This window comes from Camarhynchus parvulus, chromosome 23 (genome assembly GCF_901933205.1).
Source record: "Camarhynchus parvulus chromosome 23, STF_HiC, whole genome shotgun sequence".
Classification (NCBI taxonomy): domain Eukaryota; kingdom Metazoa; phylum Chordata; class Aves; order Passeriformes; family Thraupidae; genus Camarhynchus; species Camarhynchus parvulus.
In genome coordinates, this window is record NC_044593.1 from 4,383,149 (window position 1) to 4,401,448 (window position 18,300).

General features: G+C 52.0%; 3 protein-coding genes across 4 annotated transcripts in view; 1 reads left to right on the forward strand and 2 right to left on the reverse strand.

Annotated features, from left to right (window-relative positions):
* EYA3 (EYA transcriptional coactivator and phosphatase 3) overlaps positions 1 to 7,185 on the forward strand; it is a 39,695-nt gene extending 32,510 nt beyond the window's left edge. The window contains exons 13-18 of one of the 2 annotated variants that reach the window (XM_030964617.1): positions 9 to 67; positions 1,441 to 1,598; positions 3,113 to 3,227; positions 3,587 to 3,708; positions 3,942 to 4,042; positions 5,446 to 7,185. In XM_030964617.1, the coding sequence (XP_030820477.1) occupies positions 9 to 67; positions 1,441 to 1,598; positions 3,113 to 3,227; positions 3,587 to 3,708; positions 3,942 to 4,042; positions 5,446 to 5,526 (636 nt within the window). In that variant the 3' untranslated portion in view covers positions 5,527 to 7,185. The remainder of the gene's footprint in view (positions 1 to 8; positions 68 to 1,440; positions 1,599 to 3,112; positions 3,228 to 3,586; positions 3,709 to 3,941; positions 4,043 to 5,445) is intronic. The other variant, XM_030964618.1, reaches the window with a different exon arrangement.
* A 2,373-nt stretch (positions 7,186 to 9,558) lies between these two features.
* XKR8 (XK related 8) lies at positions 9,559 to 12,962 on the reverse strand. Its single transcript, XM_030964662.1, is given in 4 exon segments — positions 9,559 to 10,433; positions 10,435 to 10,604; positions 11,709 to 11,905; positions 12,455 to 12,962. Coding segments are annotated over 4 exon segments (1,236 nt in total). The 5' UTR covers positions 12,751 to 12,962; the 3' UTR covers positions 9,559 to 9,860.
* A 1,031-nt stretch (positions 12,963 to 13,993) lies between these two features.
* On the reverse strand, positions 13,994 to 17,952 carry RPA2 (replication protein A2). The gene is made up of 9 exons (XM_030964584.1): positions 17,900 to 17,952; positions 17,667 to 17,779; positions 17,488 to 17,589; positions 17,303 to 17,416; positions 16,712 to 16,786; positions 15,883 to 15,996; positions 15,483 to 15,593; positions 15,304 to 15,398; positions 13,994 to 14,604 (listed from the first exon to the last, which is right to left on the reverse strand). The coding sequence occupies exons 1-9, from the start codon at positions 17,913 to 17,915 to the stop codon at positions 14,520 to 14,522; spliced, it is 825 nt and encodes a 274-aa protein (XP_030820444.1). The 5' UTR covers positions 17,916 to 17,952; the 3' UTR covers positions 13,994 to 14,519.
* Between the last annotated feature and the right edge of the window lie 348 nt (positions 17,953 to 18,300).

Consider the following 18,300-nt stretch of genomic DNA (forward strand, 5'->3'; position numbering starts at 1 on the left):
TTTAACAGGAGTGTGACCAGGTACACATAGAAGATGTGGCATCTGATGACAATGGCCAGGATCTAAGGTTGTACTGATGAATGCAGGAAATGTATTGAATGTATTGCTGATGTAATCAGGTTTTGTGAAGACTTCAAATGCAGATGGGGTTAAGGGATGGAGCTCAGCATTGTGCCAGGAATGAAACCTAGCAAAGTGTTTGTTTGCTGGGGGGCATTTCTCTGAAGACCTAAAAAGCATTAAGAGTTTTGAAATGATATTGTGAATTACATTGTCCACTGTTGAATGCTGCCTCTGTGCTCAGTGACAAGTGAGGAATGGAGAACCAGCACTTCAGATCTCTTGGTGACAGCATTAGATTAGTAACCTAATCTAATGGTTACTCCAATTAGATTAGTGGAAAAAGTCCCTGCCTATGGCAGGGGTTTGCAATGAGATGATCCTGAAGGTCCTATCCAACCCAAACCATCCTGTGATTCCATGATCTTGACCTTTGGAAGTCCCCCTGTGGTTTGCATCCCTCTGAGAGCTTATGGTGCTCACTATCAAACAGGGGGAGGAAGGTTTTTTACTGAGCTGAACTGGCTCATGAAAAAGTCTGAGAAAGATCTGTCAGGGAGAATGAAATACAGGGAAGTGGTGAAGCAAGACTTGGTTTCTGCAGTTACAAACTGGTGAAGCAGCTCATCTGCTTGTGGAGCTGCAGCTGTGATGGAAAGGCATGGATGCTGTGTTTGGAACATGTGCTGGGGTTTATTGCTGCAGATGAGGAAGGGGTCAGTGGGAAGGATGCTCTGTGTGGCAGAGGAGGGAGCAGACAAAGAGTAAAAGAAGGTTTTGTAGTGGAGGCTGTGAAAGGAGTTGTATCAGTGCAGCAGCTGGGTGTCAGCATTCCCACAGGAGCCAGGCTCTGCTCTCCAGGTGCTCAGGTGCTTGTGCAGCTCCTCTCTGAGGTGTTCTCCAGCTGTGGCCATCAACAGCCTCACCAGAAATGCTGCCGTGCTTCTGCTGCTGTGGCACACCTAATGTGGGTGTGAGGGTCCCAAGGACAAGGGAAGAGATGAGAATCTTGACTCCATGTTTCAGAAAGCTGATGTATTATTTTATTATATATATTATATTAAAAGAAAATTATAAACTAAAACTATACTAAAAGAATAGAAGAAAGGAGACATCAGAAGGCTAGAAAAGAATGAATAATAAAAGACAAGGGAGTCTGACACAGCTGGACCATGATTGGTCATCAAGTAAAAACAATCCACATGAAACCAGTCAAGGAGGCACCTGTTGCTAAGCAACCTCCAAACCACATTCCAAGCAATCAGATAATTATTGTTTACATTTTGTTTCTGAGGCCTCTCAGCTTGTCAGGAGAAAAAGTCCGTATTTTTCAGAAAATATATCAGTAACACCCCTAACACATCTGCTTCCCTGGAACAGCAACTACAACTTCTCCACGGATGGGTTCAGTGGCTCGGGCAGCAATGCCAACCACAGCTCCTCGGTGGGCGTGCAGGGCGTGGACTGGATGAGGAAATTGGCCTTTCGCTACCGCCGGGTGCGCGAGATCTACAACAAATACAAAACCAACGTTGGAGGTGAGTGGGCCCTGCACTGAGGGCTGAGCACACAGAGCTTGTGGGGCCAGACTCCATCTTTCCCCAGAGCTTTGGCTTTCCTGATGTGTGACATGAGGAGTAAAGCATTCTCCTAGTGCTAGCTGGGGTCAAATTCCCATGAGGGTACTTCCAAAACTGAGCAGTGTGCCAGTGCAGGCTGTGATTTATCTTGGGCATAAGGATGGGCACTCAGTCCTAGTGGCAAAAGGCTTGGTGCAGATAGTGTCCCTTTGCTAATTGGGTGTGGAAGGCTGCCTGGCACTCAGCTCAGCAGTGGCCTGGATTTGCCCTGCTGCTCAGGAGCTCTCATTCATGTCTCCACAGTCTGCCTTTGCTCGTGCCATTGTCAGGAAATACAGTGGTCACCCCTGGGCTGTCAGGCTCACATTTTGATATGACTTCTCTGCTCTCTCTCCACAAAGTCACTTAAAGCCTTCTAGTTTTGCTTCCCTTTCAACTCCAAAGCAGTCATAATCATGCAAACTGTAGTGAGCAAATGGAGATGAATTTTCTGTTTAGTCTGAATCTTGGCATTGCCATCCCCAGAAAAGGAATGTTGCTGGAGCAGCTCACCTGGTAGAGTGGCTTGGCCTGGTTGGTTGTGGGCTTGGATATCCTTTGCCTACACAAAACCCTTGATAAATGTTTTTTGGGACATATTTTCTAAAAAACAGGTGTTCAAAGCTACAGCTTTCAGCCTTAAAAATCTGCTAGTATAGGTCTGCAGTTCAGTGTGCTGCAGTTACCTGATTTCTTGTGGGGGGGGAGACCATGATTTCATATTTTGCTTATGGGAAACATGGATGCAGAGTTTTTCAGGACCTGTGGAAAGCTGCATGATGAAGCAGCTGTCAGGGCAGCCTGCTGTGGGTCCCTCTGTGGGCTCAGTGTAGCAAAAGGCTGGAGTGAGGGGGCCTCAAACCTCATGGATGGAGATTGGAGAGATGTGCAGGCTCCCAGAAATGGGCTCCACTTCTGTCTGCTTTTAATTCAAAACTGGAGGCTTGATAAAAATTATATCTTAAAGCAATTACAAGCCTGGGAATAAATTAAGGGGGGGTAGTTAAAAAAAAGATATATAAAAGGGTTTAAAGTGGAAAGGGTCTTTGAAAAGCAGAAAGTCAGAGAGGGAGACTGTAGGAGTTCCTTCCCCTGCTCTGTGGCCTTGGACCCCTGCTACTGCAGTTGCTTTGTACAAGAGAAGTGCCTTTGTCTGTATCCTGAAAAATGCTTTGAAATAATTGCAGATAACTCTCTGCCCAGTTCCCATGGTCAGACTCCTGGATGGATGTCAGGGCTCATCATGTCACTGGGAGCTGGTTTCTTTCATTGCTGTGAGACAGTCCAGCTTTCAGAGGCATTCATGTGTTATTTATTGCAGAGCAGGCAGTTATCTATTGCAGGCAGTTGTGTTATTTATTGCAGAGCACTGGAGGGGCACAGCCCTCCCCGTGTCAGACTTGCCAGGCAAACATGTGTTCCTCACCTTGCAGGCCTGCTTAGCCCACAGAAGAGGGAAGCTCTGCAGAGGCTGAGGACTGACATAGAAGTGCTGACAGATTCCTGGCTGGAAACTGCATTAAAATCCCTGCTGCTCATCCAGTCCAGGTATGGAACCTGGAAGTGCATGTGAGGCTTTCTCAGCCCTTTCTGGCCCTGAGGTGCAGCACCGTGCTGGGCACTGCCCCTGTCACACTGCTGCAGAGTGACTGAGGGCAAGAAATTCACCTGTGTCTCTGCTGCAACACCTGTAATTAGCAAGGTCTCCATGCTCACCAAATTGTTTTTCTGACAGGGAATTCTGCCAGAAGCAAACAAGTAAAAATTGCAAAACCTTGTCCTAAAATGCCTCCTGAAAGCAGGACAGCAAAGCACATGGCACCTGGGGAAGCTGATCAGACTGCCTGGAGCAGTCCTGGCACCACTGCCTGTAGATGTGCTGTTACAAGTGTTTTTTCTTCTTTCAGAAAAAACTGTGAGAACATCCTGATCACAACCACCCAGCTGATGCCAGCTCTTGCCAAAGTTCTTCTGTATGGATTGGGCGAGGTGTTTCCCATTGAGAATATTTATAGTGCTACAAAAATAGGTAAGGGAGTGTGCCAAGTCTGGCATTGTGCCATCTGCTGAGGATTAGCTGGGATCTTTACAAGGGGAAATGCCATTTCTGCAGCTGAGCAGCCCCATGTGGGCTCAGGAGCTGAACTGGGTGCTACTCCTGCCCAATAAGACAAGAAGTGTTTCCGTACTGGGAGGAAGGGAGCTATTCAGGCTCTGTTTCTCTCTGCCTGAGGCTCCTTACAGGGGGATTGTCTTTGGCAGGTAAAGAGAGCTGCTTTGAGAGGATCGTGTCACGGTTTGGGAAGAAGGTCACGTACGTGGTGATCGGAGATGGCCGTGACGAGGAGGTGGCAGCCAAGCAGGTGGGTGTGACTGCAGAGCTGGGGCAGTGCAAAGGGACCTCCCTGCCAGCCTTTCCCTACAAGGACTCTCCTTCCAAGCTGAACTCTTCAGGCCAGGGCAGCCAGGAGCTAAGTTTGCCTTTGATGCAAGAGATCTTCCATTGTGTTAGGATGGGCAGTTTTCTGGCTCCTGAGTGCTTAAAGTTTCTCTTTTACTGTTGTTTAGGATTGCATATGACACTGTCCCTGTCAGCAGTGTCTTAGTGTAGCATGTTGCATGTAGCATGTTGAAAGCTTGGACTCAGTGATCTTGTGTGGTGTTGTGAGGTCCCCAAGATGAGGTGAGAGATGAGAATTTCTCAGAAGGCTGATATATTATATTATATTATACTATATTATAATTATATTATATTATATTATACTATATTATAATTATATTATATTATATTATATTATATTATATTATATTATATTATATTATATTATATTATATTATATTATATTATATTATATTATATTATATTATATTATATTATTGCGCATCATATCATATATCATATCATTATCATGTCATATGATTTTATGAAATTATATACTAGAACTATACTAAAGAAAGAGGAGGGATACATCAGAAGGCTTAACAAGAATGATAATGAAAGCTTGTGACTGACTTCTCAGAGTCTGACACAGCTGATGATTGGTCATTAATTAAAAACAATTCACACGGAACCAATTAAAGATGAATCTGTTGGTAAATGATCTCCAGACCACATTCCCAAACAATCAGATAAATATTGTTTTCATTCTTTTCTGAGGCCTCTCAACTTCCCAGGAGAAAATCCTGGGCAAAGAGGATTTTTCAGAAAATATCATGGTGACAATCTTGGATGTCCCTTCCACCTTTGATTCTATGGTTCTGTATGCTGATCATAGCCTGTGACTGTCAGGATATTGCAGTTTCTCAGGAGTGTGGAGGAGTCAGGGCTCAGGATCAGCAGCAGATCAATACATTAGGCTGGATTACAAACAAGGAGCAAAAAGATTGATTGATTTGGACAGGCCTGGATGGGTTGTTCAGTTGTGCTAATTAGTAGTGAAGTGCAAAGATGACTGTCAGGACCTTGACTCTGCAGGCTTCACACACATGTGCCAGAGCTGTCAGCCCTGGACAGGCATTCCTGGCTGCAGCAGCAGCTCACAGCCAAGGTTTCCATCGTGAGCAGCTGACAATCAGTGCTGGTGCCTGTCACACACAGCCCTGCACATAAGATGGGCTCCAGATACAGATGTGCACATGGCTGAGGTCTGTCCTGAGACTGGTGAGCTCAGAACCACCACACTGCACAGCCCTGCAGCTCCACGCAGCCTGCTTTCACCTCAGCTGAGAATCCCTGCATGAACCTGGCTGTCCTCTCTCTTTGCAGCACAACATGCCATTCTGGAGGATCACAAATCACGCTGACCTCGTGTCCCTTCACCAAGCCCTTGAGTTGGACTTCCTGTAAGAAGTTGGAGCAAAGACGCGACTGCAGCTCCCGCCAGCCCTCTCCATTCCTGGGGGGACAGAAATCTCACATGTTTGGGGACTCACCTTTCAGCTTGATGAAGAAAACATACCTAATGCAAACTGTACAGTGGAATATGACAGCAGGTTGTTCCTCGGGAGCACGGGCCCTGCCAAATCCAAGGTGTCCTGTGAAGAAGCCCTAGACTGAGCAGAGCTAGAGCTTGTCTGCAGAAGGGACTTACAGAGCCAGCTGAATGCCTCTGGCCTCCAGAGGGAGGGGCCATAAAACAGCAGATTTATGTGTAAGAGCCTTCTTCTTTCTATTCGGCTTAGTTGTAGAACCCAAGTAAACACAAAAATTTATTTTTATAGGAAAACGCTGATGGCAGAGCTTAAACCTCCCTTGTTTTGCAAAGCCGAAGAGCTATGGGTTTTTTTCATAGGAAATATTAATGAAAATGTCACAAATACCTCTATTGCTGTAAAATGTGTCCTCTCTACTTCCCTGGGTGTTCAAAACAGTTAATTTATTACAATGTCCTTATGTTATTTCCTCAGTGTGGGATTACTGGAAAATATAAAGGTAAGGGAATGTTTCTGGAATATGTGGTTCCTTGTAGAGGCAAGTATTGGTGTTCTGAATTGATCCCAGTGGCTTCTAGTCAATGTGTGCAGAAGCCCTTTTAGCCAGCAGGAGATCACTGGATTTCAGCCTTTGGACTGTAGATCCCACAGATTGTCCCTGCAAAGAAAAATGAAATTGCCTGTGAACATCAGGTACAGCAGACTGGTGCAGACTGCTCAGATGTGAACTGAGTCCTCACCTGGACTAGGAATAGTCTAATTCCTGAATCCTCGTGAATGTTGCAGAGAAGGCTCTGGCTGTGGTATAACCTTCACCTCTGTGTTCCTGACCCTATTTGTAAGTTCCTTTTAGTAGAATCAGATTCAATTTTCTTATGTTCTTTGCATTAGCCTAACTACATAGTGACAAACAAATGCCTTGTGAAGAGGGACTTAATTTTCTAAGACACTGTGACTTGGCAGCATGGAGCACTTGGGAGGGATGGTGATGCTGATTTTTCTGCAACTGTCTCAGAACAGAGGCTGGAGTCAGTGACCTGCAGCTGCCCTGGGCAGGAACAGCCAGCAAGGACTGGGGCTGGCACAGGGGCTGGTTTTGTGCCAACTCAAGCTGTGTTTAGTGGTCCCCCATGTACCCTGATGGTGCCAGATCAGCCCTGAGGACTGGAGTGTGCTGTGCCCCAGAACCTGCTGCTGCTCCTGCAGAGCCAGACCTGTGGCTGCACCCAGACCCTCCAGATTGTGGTCATCAACCCCACATCAGCCATTGGGAGACTGGGCTGAAAGTCTGTCACTGCAGGGAGGACACTGACCCATTTGCTGTGCCCATACAGGCAGGGATGTGTTTGCTGCATTCCTTTCATGGCTTTAATTACTGAGGGTTAATTTCTGTCAGTGCAGGGGGAGCTGCTGGGCCAGCTCTACACAGACTCTGCTGTGCCCTGGGCCAGCTCCAGTGACCATGGGGCAGAAGGTGCCTAGAGCCAGGGGTTTGGATACCTCGTGCTCAGGGACTGGACCTGGGAGGTTTATTTCACATGGAACCAGCTCCATTTCCCTTTGGGTTTGTTTTTTGGTTTTTTTTAAGATTAATTAAATTGGAATCAAAGGTGATTCTCTTTCTCCAGGGTGGTCACTGGAGTCAGGAGTGATCTGCTTTCCATTCAGCTCCTGGCCAGGTGTTGGCATCCCAGGTGGACACTGGGCCTGTGTATTTCCCCAGGAGCTCTGCAGCAGGAACGTGCTGTCTGTGTGGGAGCTGCTCATCCATGAGGAAAGTCTGAGGAGTCTGCTGTGGGTGTCACTGGGCAGCTCAGCAGAGGGAAAGGTGTTGGGCTGCCCAGGGAGGAAACAGGCTGTGCTGGGAGTGCTCAGCAGTGGGTTTGGAAAGGGGAGCAGCACCCAGGGATGTTCTCTGTCTGCACCAAATGGAGAGCCAAGGTGTGTTTGCACCTGTTCCAAGGCAGCTGAGGCAGGTCCAGCTCGCCTGCTGCTGGGTCCATAGAGTCCAGTTCCTCTGGGGTCCCTGTGATGTGCCAGAGCTGTGCTGAGGAGCAGCCTCATTGCTGCCAGGGCTGGAAATGTCACCAGAGGATCAGGACTCAGTTTAGGCACAGAAGAGTCTGTGCTGATGCTGAACATCCCTCAGGCCATCCAAAGGTCTCCTGTAAGCAGGTTGGGGAGCTGTCCCAGCCTGTGCAGCAGCCTGTTGGGAGCATATCTCATACTCCAGCTGGCTGAATTTGGGATTAAAACCTGTGCCTTAACCTCCCACCACCGGCACGGCCGAGCAGCCCACGAGCTTTGCTCCCATGGGAAGCAGAGCTGTGCTGGAGAGGGGCTGGGTTTGCCCAGGCACTGGCAGCAGGTGCTGCACCTGCAGGCCTGAGCTGCCTGGCAGCTGGCTGTGCTTTGTGTTTGTTTACTTCAAATGTTTTAAGGAAATTTTAAGATGTTGGTAAAATTTTAGCTGAGTGTGGAACTCGCAGCCACTGACATTTCATACTGGTATTTATATGATGTTTCCTTGAATGTATGTAAAGTACTTTTATAACAGGAGGTTGATGGTACATTTCTGTGTTTGTTAATAAAGGGGTTACCTAGCTATTTTATTTTTTCCTCTACTGGCTGAATTTAAGCCTTTTCCTGTCTCTTTTGAGGCAAGAACAGCATCTCTGTCCAAGCATTGATTTTCTCCTGTCTCTGTCACCAGTTCAGCTACAGTCAGGTCAGGGGTAATGGGAGAGCAAACCTGAACACCTGGAGGACAGTCAGCCTGCAGGCCCAGAGCACCTGAGCTCACCTGGGTGCTGCTGGCTTCCCCTTCAGCTTCAACACAGCCACAGAGGCTTTAAAAACCACCTGATCCACTAACATTTGTTGCCTCCAACAGCCCTTGGGGAGATGTCTGTGCTGGCACTGGTGGGAAGCAGTAGGACCCCTGGAGCCCACAGCACCTCTGTTGCTCTGCTATGAGGGTGATCTCAGGTGCTGCTGGCTGTGGGGCTTTTGCCTGTTCATGGTCTGTAATGGGAACTGTCCTGTGAACTGGAAAAAATAATAAAGTCTTTATTTTCTATAGTCAGTGCTTCAGCCTGTTCTCTGCCCCTGTGACAGCTCAAACCAGGCCTGGCAGCACCAGGAGCACTCAGGGTGCCACAGGTCACAGTGCAGCCACCAGAGCCCCCATGATCCTGGGGAGTCCTGGGGCGCCAGTGGGGCAGGGAGCTGCTCGGGGGCCCTGCTGAGGTGCCCAGGGCAGGCACATGGTGCTTCCTGCACAAAATGTTCCCTTCCCATTTTCTTTTGCACAAGGCAATGCCCCTCTCCCACCCTGTGCTGCTGGCCTTGGGCAGGCTGAGCTGCTTACAGGAGCAGCTGTGAAACAGCTCCTCCAGCTGCAACCAGGAATTTCCTCCTGGGAGGGATGTGATGGAGGTGAGGGGAAGGAGCCAAAGGTCAGTGCTGTGGGCAGCCAGGATGTGCCAGAGCTGCCAGCTGGGCAACAGCAAAGGGCAAGGGCTGCTCTGGGGCCTGGACACTGAGCTGGGTGGAGGCAGCTGCACCTGGGGAGTGCTGGGTGTCTGTGCCCAGGAGCTGGCACAGCACTGACCCCACCAATGGCTGAGCAATGCTGTGGCCTTGGGAGCGCTGCCCAGGCTGTGGTGGTGGGAATGGCAGCCAAGGGAGCATGAGGTGTCCAAGCCCTGAGCCACCCTGCAGCCACTCCTCCCAGCACAGGCCTCCTTCCCCATCCCTCCCTGAACACACTGATAACAGGTGAGCTTTGACCTTAACACCTAAACTAACACAAGGAGGAAAAGCCTGGCTGGAAACAGAAAGGTCAGATAGCCACAACCATGGAGGAAACAGATCCTCCCTGCCCCACCAGCCATATCCCAGCACAGCAATGGCAGCAGCAGGCACAGGAGAGGCACGGAGAAAATAAACCAGTGCTCTTGTTTTCATTTTTCTTTTTTTGAAAAAGCTACAAATAAATAACAAGAAAAGTTGACAGAGCAGTGCAGCCATATGCTACAATGTGCTGGACTCCCCATACTGTGGCTTTCCCTGAGGGTACAGCCATGGGAGCCATGCTGAGTGCCATGGGACTCACTGGGTGTTTGCACATCACCCCTGGTTTCTGCCAACTCCCTTCAGCCGTCCAAAACAGCAGCCTGGGGGGCACAACCAGGGGCACACCAACAAGTCTACCTCCCCCCTCATGTCCCTTTAGAGGAGCTGCCCTCAGACAGCAGACTCCACAGCAGCAGCCCCATTCAGGAAGTGCTGCTGTGCTGGCTGGGACAAGGAGAAGTGGGTCTGGGCCAGCCACTGCATCCGCCTGTTCACCAGGTCTGGTTCCAAAAACGAGCGAAACTCCACCCCATCACCTCCTCCATTGGCATCCACCTCGTCGTATCTGCCTTCCTGCTGCACCTGCACGTTGGGGTGGAACCACTTGTAGTAGGTGACCCTCAGGCCCAGCCCCAGCAGGTAGCAGGGCAGGACTGCAGAGACCACAGGGATGAGGTATGAGTGCTCCTCCTCCTCGGGAGCCCGGCCCCAGAGCCAGGCCAGGCCCAGCAGGGTGCTGTCCACCAGCATGAAGCCGTGGTAGATGATGCTGCGGTGCAGCGTCCTCCCCCGTGCCACATTGAACCAGCTGAAGTAGAGGATCACAGCCACCACGGCCCGGTAAAGCTGCTCGGGGCCTGGTGACTCCATGAAGTCCGTGCTCTGCAGGCTGACCCAGAGGAACATGGCCAGCCACACCAGAGAAAAGTGAACAGCCACGCCGTAGGGCCAGAGCAGCGTGAAAGAGCGCGAGCACCAGGATGCGGGGGCAGATGAGGAAGAGGTTCCAGAGGAAGTAGATGATGGAGGAGCCCAGGCTCAGCTCGTACTTGTCCTGCAGGAAGGAGCGCAGGGACTGGTGGTAATCCAGCAGAGACCAGGACACACACAGGAACGCCGTGCCCATCCCCAGGCCTGCAAACACACAGGTGAAAATGTCATGGACATATTTGCTGAAAAATCCTTTGCTAGGATCTTTTCTTCTGAGAAGCCAGAAGGCCTCAGAAACAAAATGTAAACAATATTATCTGCTGCTGTGGAATGCAACAGGTGCATCTGTGATTGGTCTCATGTGGCTGTTTTTAATTAATGGCCAATCAAAGTCCAGCTGTCTCGGAGTCTGTGATCAGTCACAAGATTTTATTATCATTCCTTCCTTCCTTTCCTTGCTAGCCTTCTGATGAAATCCTTTCTTCTATTCCATTAGTACAGTTTTAGTATATAATTTTCTTTTAATATAATATATATCATAAAATAATAAATCAGCCTTCTGAAACATGGAGTGAAGATTCTCATCTCTTCCCTTGTCCTGGGACCCCTGCGAACACCACCACAGTGAAAATGCTGAGGGGGGATCAAGGGGTGGCCCAGCCTGGCTCAAACCTCTCCCTGCCCACCACTGCTAAAATGAGTTTTCCCCCAGCTCACAAAGCAGCTGCTGTCAGGGTCAGAGCATCAGCACCTTCATCTCTGCCCTGGCATTCTGCCCTCCCTGAGGACAAGGAGGCTGGTGCCTGGCCTTGCTCAGAAGATGGGGAAGAAATGTTGGGATTGAACATCAGTGCAGAACCCATCTCCCAGGCATGAAAGCCCTCAACCCACACAGGCAGGTGAGCGCTGGCTCCCACATTGTTGGGCTCCCCATTTCCCTGCAGTGACACCTGCTCCTGCTCAGAGGCCTGTGCTTCACCCATACCAACATCAGCACCTCCCTACTCCCCAGAAGGTGCCCAATTTCTCACCTGACCCTCATCCTCTCCTGGGGCAGATAAGAGAATGATCACAGTGGTCCCACAGCTTCAACCCCCCCGCCCCAAGCCCAGCATGGTCCATTGGGGCGTGTGAGTGTAGGACAGGGGTTCACCCTGGAGTGTGACATGTCAAAGGAAGGAGTGACACGGGAGCAGAATGACACTGCAAGTGTCTTGCTGGGTCCTCCAGCCCCTGGACAGCCTCTCTGATCCGCCCCACCCAAGCCTGCACCCCCACAGCCCCCTCCCTTGGCCCCAGTCCCCTCACCTTGAGAGATCTCAGCCTTGTTTGTCCGCAGGATAATGTAGAGGAGCAGGGTGAGCTGCGGCGTGTTCTCCAGGAAGGTCTCGAAGAGACGCAGCATGCTGATGTCGTGGGAGATGAAGGCCATGTGTCTCTGATCATCCTCCTCCTCTGCCTTGGCCCAGCACACCCTCCAGCCCACCTTCAGAGCATAGAGGCACCTGTGTGGGACCAACTGTGTTGAGGAGCCACGCAAGGCCCATCTCGGTCCCCACGCTGCCCTGACAGCTCAATGAACTCCTGACAGGACAACAAACTCCTGACAGGACCACAAACCCCACTGATCTGTGTTCAAACCCCTCCTTCCCCCTGCCCAAACCACACACCACAGCAGCCACACGATGCAAGTATAAAAAACTGAGCATCGATCTCCCTGGATTATTCCCTTCCCCCGGCTCGGCCTCGCTGCTCCCCTCAAGCGCCGGGGGAGCCCCGAGGCCGTGACGAGGTTTCGGGGCGCTGCTCCGTTTGTCCGCAGGGCAGCGGCAGCAGCCCCGGGACACAGAGCAGAGCCCGAGAGAAACTTTCCCCGCTCCACCGACACTCCTCATCCAGCTCCAGCCTGGGCTGGGCCGAACCGCTCTGTGCTGGAGCCTCCTGGCCCTCCCGACAGCCGAGGCACCGCTCACCCCCATCCCCGGGTGCCGGGAGGGGCCGGGGCGGAGCGGGGCCCGGCGGCGGGCGGGAAACTCGGTGCGGAGCTGCCCTACCTGAAGAAGAAGCCGAGCTGTAGGACGTGCAGGGCGGCGAGCAGCACCGCGGGCACGGCGGGGCGCAGGGGGGGCGGGTCGGAGCGCAGCCAGAGCCAGCTGCAGGCCTGGGCGGCGGCTGAGGCGGCGGCGAGCAGCGCCAGCGACAGCGCGGCCCAGCCGGGGTGGCCGCTCCGCGCGTACTGCGCCGCCACCCAGCCGTCCATGAACAGGTCCAGGGTGGCCGCCGCCGTCCCCGCCGCCGCCAGCGCCAACTGCAGCGGCCCGAAGCGCGGCGGGGCTGTTCGTGGAGACATCGGGGCCCCGCGGCCCGGCCCGGAACCGGCGGTGGCGGCGCCGGCACGGGCCGGACCCGCCCTGGGCAGCGGGACCTCCCCGGATCAGCAGCTCTGCCCCGGGCTGAGGGACCGGCAGCCCCACCCCGGGCTGTGTGACTGCCCCGGATCGGCAGCCCCGGTCCGTGTGACCGCCCCGGGCAGCTCCGCCCCGGGCCGTGGGACGGCCTCGGGCTGTGGGATTGGCAGCCGCAACCCGGGCTGTGACCGCCGCGGGCAGCTCCTCGCCGGGCCGTGTGAACGCCCCGTTTCGGCAGCCCCACCCCGGGCCCTGTGTTCCCCCGGGCAGCCCCACCCCGGCTGTGTGACCGCCCCGGGTTGTGTGACCACTCCGGGCCGTGTGTCTGCCCCGGGTTGTGTGACCACTCCGTGCCGGCAGCCCCGGCTCCGCTCCCTCCGCCATCACAGCTCTGGCCTCAGCCCTTTATCCAATTACACAACTGCTCTCCTGACAAGCAATTCCACTCATCTTCACTTCCAAAAACCCTCAGGGATTTTCTTCCTAACCGGCACACCTCCTACAAAAAGTAAATTGCAATACTTTTGGCTTCTAGATATGCTGAACGCCGTAGCCAAACGTTCACCTGTTACACACCTAGTGCACGATTCAGCCACAGAGGCGCACAGGGGCTGCAGATGGGCCACTGAACCCAAGCAGGACACTGGGATGGGCCCCAGCAGGAACTGGCAGAGCAGAGCAGGTCCTGGGTCTCCGTGCCAGCCCCATGGATGAGCCCACAAGGAACTGCCTTTGCAAAGCCAAGTCCCTTACGAGTCCTAAGCAAGAGAAACTCTGTGCTACCCTTGGAGCTCCTAAACACCCAGAGCTCACCAGACTGTGAGCCCTCTGAGCTGTGCCCTATTGTGCACACACTGCTATTCCAGCAGGCTCTATGTCCCTGGGCATTTATCAAGCTGCAGTGGAAGGACAGGTCAGCACAGCACAGCAGAGCAGCTATTCTGGTGGCAGAAATGGTTCTGGCCCTATTTGGAACACTGATGCATGTTGTTTTCTTCAGTAGTACAATTATTTAATTTCTCACTGGCCCAATATTCACTTCACTTTGAACCTTCAAAGTAAAAAACTAAGAAAAAATAAAAATAGTTAAACTGAAACTATGAGCTGTGCTTTTATCCCCAGGTTTTGTCAAGCAGTTTTCTTCTTCAAGGCAGAGAAGCCTCTAGAATCAAACATGATGCAAGGTGCCCCAAGTTAACATTTTATTGGAAAAGTTCAAAAGCTCTAGTTAACAAGATCAGCTCTAGTACAAATATAGATTTAAGTGCACAAACTAAAAAATAAAAACATCTTCTCATGATTGCTGTACATCAGTGGAAGATTACTCCTGGCTACCCACTTTATGAAGAAAATGGAATGGAAGCTGAGTTAGGAGAAACAGCTCTAGAAATAAAGGACAAATCATAAAGAGGCTCTTCTTTCTAACAGGCACTCTCTAAGGAGCCAAAACAAAGCGAAAGCTCTGAAGCTTTGAGTTCAGTTTCCCCACGTCCGTTTATACTTTCAGTCACACGGTCACAGCATAGAATCAGGTCCAATTACCAGAATCACACACGTCCTGCTCATCCTTGAATTCCAAGGAGCTGGCATTCACCCAGTAACAGGACTTCCCACAAAGAACAAAGGTCGCCTTCCATGTAACAGAACTCAGCAAGGTATCTTGAATTATGGACAAACATTTGCTTGGAACTAAAATCAGACAGAAGGAAGTTTACTCAGCATCTGTTGACTTGTAGTGATCATCATCCACCGTGGAGTAGATGTGTCCCTCGCTGCTGAGGAATTCCACAGCTTGCCTTGAAGAAAAACCCCACAGCTGGTAACTACTTAGCAATTAGCAAAGGGAGGTAAGTCACCACCTTTCTGATTTCCAGAATTCCAATTTACAGACCCCATCCCCGCAGTTCCCTCCTGGCAGCTGCTCAGGGAAGCTCTTGGTGTCTCTGTCCTGTGGGCAGTGTGACACAGGAAGGTTCTCCAAAGCTATGGCAATGTGCTCCCCCTGAAGCTCAGACTCTGCCTGAGTCACCACTCTGCCCCTCCTGGGTAGTACCCACCAGAGGGGTACTGAACAGGGGCACTGTTCTGTCCCCTGCTCCAGAGGGGACAGAATATAAAAAGGTCATGGAAGGTAATGACAACTTTTGGAAGTCTCAAGAAGTTATAAGAGACAGTGAAGTAGAATAGAAGAGACTATTTCTAGATTTTTATCAGTGTGCAAAGAGCAAGGTAGACCTTGAACAGGAGAAATGCTGCTGAGGCACTGCCGTACATTGCTGAACTGATAAACAGTTTGTTTTAACAAGGAGCAAAGCAACTGGTAACATCTCATTCAGAGCAGTGAATCTTTCAAAAGCTCTGGCTCCTGTGCTGCTGGCACCACCTGAATTACCCACCCTGATTCACAGGTGAGTGCCTGGGCTTGTCCACTGTCCTCTCTGCCTCTGGAAGGACTGCCTGGATTCCCATAGCATCCTTCATTTCTACACACTTACTTGATCGTTGACATACTCAAACCGTGGAGCTGGAGCTTCAAGTCTTGTAGACTCATCCCCTCTGGGACATGGCAGCTTTTGATCAAGTTCAGCACCTGGATGAGCAAGAACCACACCAGATCACATCAGAGCAGCTCTGGTGGCACTGCTGTGCTCCCACAAGAGCTGCTGGCACCCACCTGGCTCTGGTACGCCGTGAGCCCGTTCACTGGCAGGCTGCCACCTCCTCCATAGCCCCCCATGTCACTGATCCCAGTGGAGGAAAATGACTGTGGCACTCTTGATGCTGACTGGAATTAGGAAAATAAAAGTGCTGTGGTTAGCCAGGCTGCCCAAGCCTGCAGAGTTAAAGACTCACTGTTATTTCTAAGCCAGTAAGTAAAAATAGCTTCTTATGGAAGTGGATTGCAAGACAATCTTTCTCCGAGGAAGCCAGGACTCCTGTTACACCTTCAGTGTTGCCCAGCTTTAAACTCTCCAGCCCCACAATGAAGGGATTTTCCCAGTGAAAGGTCCCTTTTTGGGAAATCACCAGTCACCCAGGAAGGGCCATGATGAAATCAGGGTCTTTGTACATACCATGAGATTTTTTCTGAGGATCATGTGTGCATTGACAATTTCCAGTATGTGTGTGGTGAACTCATTCATATTTTCCAGAGGCATGATCTTAAATGCTACCAAGCTCTTCTTATTCTTTCAGAGGAAAAAAAAAAAACCAAACACAAAACAAAGAAAACAATTTACAGCACAGGAACACGAAGATGCCTGACAGCCAACCCAGCCATTTCCTCCAGGAGTGTGGGACAGCAGTGGGGAGAGAGCTTCTCTGCATGCAACTCATCCAAAACCTTCTGACCTACATCTTGTGCTGGTTTTGGCTGGGGTACAGTAGCATGGGCTCGTTTTTAGTCATTGCTCACCAACCCTTGCACAGGGCCAAGGGCTTTCCTGCTTCTCACACAGCTCCACCACTATTAAACTGGGAACAGACAAGGAGCTGTGAGGGGAAACAACTGGGACCCCCACGCCCCACAGGACAACCCAGACCAGCCAGTGTCATGCTCAGTTATAAAACTGGTCAAAGAAGGAAGAGGCACACCTGTCTGCCCATGGGAAATGTGGAATTAATTTCTTGTTTTGCTTTACTTATTAAACTGCTTCTATCTGAACTCATTTCTCACTTTGACCCTTCTGATTTCCCCCATCCCACTGGGAGCAAGCAAGCAGTGCGGAGAGATGTGATTTTGAAAGACAATGAAGACAGAGTCACTCCTCCTTCTAACCAGCTGGGAATGAACTGCACCTTGCCTTAATGCACACAGAACCATTATTTGAGTATTTACAGCACACGTGCTACGTGAAGTGCTACAAGTCCTACAAGACACACACACAGGTAACACACCCTTACCTGGAACGACCGAAGGTGACCAGCTACTTTAACATAAGTTCCTGGAGGCACCACAACATTCTCACCTCCTGCCTCCTAACAGAGAGGGAAAAACAGGTTTGCTGTTTCCATTTCTCAATTATTACAATAAGCAGCTTAGCAAAGCAGGCTCATCTCAAGCAAGTACAAACAATGTGCATTCCTACATCATGCTAAACTTGCAGTAAACCAGCTGAACTTCCTGCCTCATTACCCTCCCAAAACTGTTCAACTGAACTCAGCTACACTAAACAGGCAGGCAGCCATATACACCACCAGTGATCTCTGCTACAGCAGCATCTCCCTTTGATTTCAGGGACATGTTATCCCTAAAATACTTGCCAGAAAAGCCACACCTTCTGGACTCAAAAAGCTCTGGGAGAAGTAGGGAATTGGTGTTCACCAATGATCCTTGGTGTTCGTCAACGATCCTTACCGGTCCCTTCCAGTCGAGACACTGTATAATTCTCCACTCACTTTCCCCAAAGTGAGCAGAAAAAGAAAAAGCTTTCCTCCACCCACTGCTCCCCAAAACTGCTAAAGAAGCCTGCTGACAGCAAATCCAGTGCTTACATCAGTATCAACCCACTGCCTGACGTCCATCGGTGCTGCTGTCATGTCGTCCACCTTGTAGAGGATGTTGGTGGGCGCCTTCTCGGCGTGCCGCACGATGCCCACCAGGGTGACCTGCGGCGGAGGAGGAAGGGTCACACTCGGGCCAGCCCCGGGTGCGCCCACGAGGCCGCCCCGGCGCTCACCTGCGAGATCTCCACGTCGCAGATGCGGAAGGTCTCGTCGACCTGCTCGGCCGCCAGCAGCTGCGACACGGTGCAGGGCACGATGTTCTGCGAGCGGCTCCGCTGCGAGGGCCGGAGGGGCCGTCAGAGCCGGCCCAGGCCCGGCCCCGGGCCCGTCCCGCGGCCCCCGCCCGGCCTACCTGCTTCTTCTCCGCCTGGCCTCCGGCGGGCGACCCGAACCCGCCCGGGGACTGCGTGTAGCCGCCCGGGAGCCCCGCGCCGCCCATGGTGCCGTACCCGCCATCGAAGTTCCCTAAGAGGGGAGAGAGAGGGACCGTGACGCGGTGGCGGGGACACAGCCGCCTTCCCCAGCGCTGCCGCCATCACGGGGAGCGGCCCCCTCGGGCCCCGCGGCCCCTCGGGCCCCGCGCACCGTGCCCGCTCCACATGGCGCCGCTCCGGGACTGCCGCCGCCCGCGCGCCGGCCCGCGCGCCGCCGCCTGCCGCCCAATCCGGGCGCGCCGCTCTGCCGGCCCGCAGCCAATCGCGTCCCTCCGCCTTCCGGCTCCGTCCAATAGGAGGAGGCTGCGCGGAAGCTGCCGCCGCCATTTTGGGAACGGGCACGTCCCGGCCTGGCATGGATGGGGGCGGGACCGAAGGGCGGGGCCGAGCACAGGTGAGGGCCGGCCCAGGTGAGGGCAGCGGTCTCTGCCATGCAGCCCACGGGCCGCTCTGCCAGGTAGCAGCCAATCACGTTCCTTCGCCTTCCGGCTCCGTCCAATAGGAGGAGGCTGCGCGGAAGCTGCCGCCGCCATTTTGAGAGCGGGCGCGGCC

What these genes read in the sequence shown, in the direction of transcription:
- RPA2 (XM_030964584.1), bottom strand. An exon ending in TCCTCAGAAAAAATCTCATG is followed by an intron (nt 15,594 to 15,882) that starts GTATGTACAAAG and finishes TCCTAATTCCAG; the next exon opens with TCAGCATCAAGAGTGCCACA. An exon ending in TCACGGCGTACCAGAGCCAG is followed by an intron (nt 15,399 to 15,482) that starts GTGGGTGCCAGC and finishes TTGCTCATCCAG; the next exon opens with GTGCTGAACTTGATCAAAAG.